The sequence below is a fragment of the Carya illinoinensis genome, chromosome 9 (assembly GCF_018687715.1).
Source record: "Carya illinoinensis cultivar Pawnee chromosome 9, C.illinoinensisPawnee_v1, whole genome shotgun sequence".
Taxonomy (NCBI): Eukaryota; Viridiplantae; Streptophyta; class Magnoliopsida; order Fagales; family Juglandaceae; genus Carya; species Carya illinoinensis.
The window spans coordinates 23,684,771-23,690,007 of NC_056760.1; the positions used below are offsets into that span (position 1 = coordinate 23,684,771).

Below are 5,237 nucleotides of genomic sequence, written 5' to 3' on the forward strand. Positions count from 1 at the left end.
CCCACTCTACACCCAATATGTTCTCCTCGTATTTCCTTCATACAGAATAATGGAAAGTTGTGAAACATCACCCAAAAACTCTCCGAATCAAATTCAACTTGTTTCAATGGCATAAAACCATCGAATTCCTTCAAAACCAGTAACTGATTGTCAAACAACCATGGTTGACCTGATCAAACCCTCTGTTTATTAGCAATGTTATCAAAGACAATGACAAAAATGTTCGAACTCACCTTAGTGAACTATGCTTTATTACTGATCCTCCATATTTTTGCCAATGTGTTTTCCACCACCTTCTAACTGATCAACCTCTTTAAGCAGAATTTCCCAAGTAGAGACCTCTATTCTTTCATCATCAATTCTCCTGGTACATTGTCATCAATCTCAATTGCCATTCTTCCCTCCTCTAGCAACCACAATTCCTTTCACTTTTCCTCTAAATCTTCCATCACTCTGTCAGATTCACTGATGTTTGTAGAATGATTCCACACTTTCCACAGTGGCCTAAGGTACCTCTCTGCCACTTGACAGCAGGTTGCTACCAGAAAGCTTCCTAAATTGGCCAAAACCATTTCCAGATTCCCTTCCTTCTGTTATAACCACCTCACATGCCTCAAGCACTACTCATACTCCACTCCTTTTTCAGAGAGAAAAAGAGGGACTCTCTAATGTCATGGGGCTTTTGGTTTAGAAGAAACAACATGCTCCATGAAAAACAATGCATGGATCCTAGACAGGTTATTCATTATGTATTTTCACTTAAGGTTATGGTAGAAGACATCATTTCCCCTATGCAACAACCAAGCTATAGATGGATTCCACGACCTGCATGCTTCTATTAACTAAATGTTGATGGGGCCATGTTCTATGATCAAAAGAAGGCTGCAGTTGAGATTATTCTTGGAGATTTTGACGGAGATGTGGTGCTGGCAGCTAGCAAGATGGAAGATGACGTAGTAGATCCACCAACTTTTGAAATCCTTACCATGTTTAGAGGGCTACAACTATGTGCAAATATGGGAATACAAAACATTATTCTGGAAAATGACTGTTTGCATATGGTATTTGAGGTGCAACACTGTTCTACTGCTTTTGTTTCTCAACGTGTTCCAATTCAGGAGACTAGAAGACTAATGCAGATGTTTCCGACTTGTACAACTCATCATGTCGACAGGCTTGGGAATGAGGTTGCTTATAGACTAGCTAGAGATGCTAGGAATGTTGAAGACATCGAGATGTGGTTAGAGGGTGTTCCTACTCATATTTCTCAAGCTATTTACTTGATAAACACTCTTTGTAATGTCTTTGGTTTGATTTAATGAAGTTTATTTCCTATCAAAAAATAAAAAATGTTGAGGTGGTGGACAAGAAGTGAAGGGTATAAAACTTGTATTTTAATTTTACAACCAATCCTAATAATTATTTGAATTATGAAGAATTGTGGTACCTAAATGGTGTAGCAATTACATTCCACCACCCATCATGACCCAAGGGCATATAAGTTTAAAGGTACTTGTTTTCTAATTACAATAGCAGTAGTTTTAGTTTTTTATTTTATTTTATAACTATAATTGATCACGCAATAAGCGGTCTATTTACACACCAGACATCGCACTAATAAAAATAAAAACAAAATGGTACCTAGACACCTTCAATTCAAAGGGTTGTGGTTTCAATAAAAGGTACTCCACTAGTTCCCAAAATTCCAAAAACTCGAGCTCTTCCTCTCAACCTCAATCTAGTAATTCCTCTAACTTGTTTGCCAATTCTACAATAAGAGGAACCACACGAACTTGAAATGCCTTAATAGATTCAGCCTTTCTGATGCAAGACGACTGAGACATTCCTCTAGAAGATTTTGAAGATTTTCTTGATCATTGTAGCTTCCATAAATAGCACCTTCCTAGTCCAGATTTTATGTTTGACACTAAATATTGGGTAACCTTATTTCTGAACTTTCACTTTGATATTTTTGATAACATGTTCTGATTATGCATTCTAATTAAAAAAAATTTTGTTCTATATTCTGAGTTCTGTAATTGCTCATGTTTATATACTTATATATGTTCTCTACTTATTGAGTTGTTGATAACTCACCTCTTATCTCCACAATATTTTTTAGATAATTTTGATGTCTCAGCTAGAAGTCAAGAGTAGAAAGTGTTAACAAGGTTAATGATCATGGAGGAATAAGTGTCAAATGGTACAAGTATTTATTGGAAAGTCTTAGTTAGTAGATTTATTGTTTTATGTTATTTTGGTGTTTTGAGTTATGGATATGTCCGAGTCTATGGAGATTTGAATTTATTTTATTGAGGTATTTAATTTTATGGTGTCCTAGTGGAAGAACATATATATTTGGTTTGAATAAATAAATTTATTTTTATAGAGTCTTTGGAATATATATAGTTGTGTTATTGGAGATGATTTTAGGCAACATGAGCTAACTCTTCAGACCTCCATGACTAGGGCATTATATTTTTGTCATTGGCTTTCCATTTTAGATGATTTTATTACATACCCTATAATCCTTAGTTGTAATATAAAGGGATGGTATTGTAATGGGAAGGGAGCATCTACCTATCATCAATAAGAGAATTATTATTTTTGTTAATCAAGTTTTCTAATCCCAAGAAGACACATCTTTCCCTTTGAAATAATCAGCTTTCACTAAGTTAGTCGGCATCAGAGCAGGGTTTCGCCCGGCACAATGGCAAGAGATGTGAACGAAGGTTCCACTCTGATGGTGAAGAATGTGTGGAGAGTACAAGCCCTTTGGATAGTTGTTCAAATGCAAAGCCAGCAAAATCGTCAAAGGTATACAGCATGTTGCAGGAAATACAACAAAACAATTTGGGCATAAGTGTTAATGGCATCTGAAACTATGAAGAGGATAGAGGATATTGAGAATTTGGGTTTATCCCATGACAAGGATATCGAATGCAAGATGACTCATCTAGTGATGAAGAATTTTAAGGGCCGATAAGGAATGACAATGACAATAGGAGGGCTCCAAACAACACCAACAACTACAAAATGAAAATTGACTTGTCTTCTTTTAATGGTCATCTTCACGTTGAGAGTTTCCTCGATTGGCTCCTAGAGGTAGAGACATTCATTGACTACATGCAAATACCAGAGGCACAACAAGTCAAGCTAGTAACTTATAAACTACAAGGGTGTGCCTTGGCTTGGTGGGAACAAATGCAAAACAATCGTAGATGACAAGGTAAACAACCAGTTCGAACATGGCTGAAAATGAAGCAATTGATGAGGGTTAGGTTCCTCCCACTAGACTATGAACAAATCTTCTATCAACAATATCAAAATTGTCAACAAGGAACCTAGACAGTTGGAGACTACATGAAGGCATTTTATTGCTTGAACTCATTGAACAACTTATCAAAGATAGAAGGGCAGCAGGTTGTAAGGTTTATTGGGGGCCTTAGAGTTAGTTACTATTCAAGACCAAGTTATGTTGCACACTGAATAGACTCTAGGTGAAGCTATTAATTTGGATATAAATATTTAGATGCAGTTATCACGTCCACCATCATGAACACAGACAATCTGACAAGCAACCAAAACAACTAATGAACCAACTCCACCAAACCAGTATAAAAAACCTTCCACTAGTCAAGTGCCAAGAACAAGTGGCAGAAACCAAGGACCACAATCAACACCCTCCACAAATCAAAATAGGGGATGTAATACAATCCTAACACCAAACCAATGACAAGGAAGTGAAAACCAGGACACCAGTCTAATGAATGCCCCAACTGCAGAACGGTCAATATGGTGGATATGGCAAACAAAAGGGTAGAGCCCTTGGGTGAAGATTTAGTTGATGAGGAGCAAGAGGGTAAGTTTGTGGAAGGAGACAAAGGAGAACTCATCAACTATGTTATCCAAAAGCTACTACTAACACCAAAGCAAGAGGATAAGACATAAGGGCACAACATATTCAAGACTTGTTTCACCATTAATCGAAAGGTGTGTAACTTGATAATAGAAAGCGAAACTTGTGAGAATATTGTTTCAAAGGCCCTCGTGGCAACTTTACAATTAAAGTTTGAGAAGCATTTGCATCCTTATAAGATTAGTTGGATCAAGAAGGAAGCGAAAACACGGATCACTACTTTTTGTCTTGTCTCATTTTCCATTGGCAAGTTTAATAAAGATGAAGTAATCTGCAATGTGGTAGAGATAGATACCTGTCACATTCTACTAGGAAGACCATGACAGTATGATGTAGACGCGACGTACAAAGGATGTGATAATGTGTATATGTTTTGGTGGCATGGCCGCAAGATGGTACTAATGCCACTAGTCAAGATGAACCTCATGACACCATCATAGACTTTAAGAGTTCCTTTTTTACAAGGCTTGAAGTACATTTCATAGGAGACATGAAAGAGGCTGGTGGGCTAATGATGCTAGTAGTCAAAGGGGTAGAGAACAACCAAATTTTTGAGAACCTAGTTCTAGTACAATAGTTGCTAACCGAGTTTCCAAATCTCACGCCACAAGAATTTCCAAATGGTTTGCCACCAATGCAAGACATTCAACACCACATTGACTTGGTTCCGGGAGAAAGCCTTCCAAACCTTCCCCATTATCACATGAGGCCAAATGAGTGCAGAATTTTGCAGAGCCAAGTGGAAGATTTGATCCGCAAAGGACAAATTCGATAAGGTATGAGTCCTTGTGCCATACTTGCATTACCGACACCTTAGAAAGATGGGAACTGGAGGATGTGTGTACACAGTCATGCCATTAACAAATAATGGTAAAATATCGTTTCCCCATTCCAAGATTAAACGATATGCTAAACATTCTTGCAAGCTCCAAGACCTCACAAAAAACTGATTTTCGTAGTGTATACCACCAAATTAGGATTAAACCTAGAGATGAGTGGAAGATTGCATTCAAAACCAATGAAGGGCTAGTGATAACATTTGGCCTTTCCAATGCACCCAACACTTTTATGTGTGTTATGCACTAGATTCTTAAACCTTTATTAAGACGTTTGTTGTTGTCCATTTTGACAATATTCTAATTTACAGCCAGGATGAACATGTGCACATGGAAAAATTGTGAGAGGTCCTAATGAATTTTGCGGGTGAATAACTAGTACATCAACTTTGTAAAAATGCACCTTCTGCACCAAAAAATTATTAATCCTTAGTTTTGTGGTTTAATGCTGAAAGGGATTCACATAGATGAAGAAATGTTTC

General features: G+C 37.2%; 1 protein-coding gene across 1 annotated transcript; it reads left to right on the top strand.

Annotated features, from left to right (window-relative positions):
- Positions 1 to 860: 860 nt before the first annotated feature.
- Positions 861 to 1,319, top strand: LOC122276939. The gene has a single exon (XM_043086825.1). It carries the CDS (start codon positions 861 to 863, stop codon positions 1,317 to 1,319), a length of 459 nt encoding a protein of 152 aa, XP_042942759.1.
- The last annotated feature ends 3,918 nt before the right edge of the window (positions 1,320 to 5,237 follow it).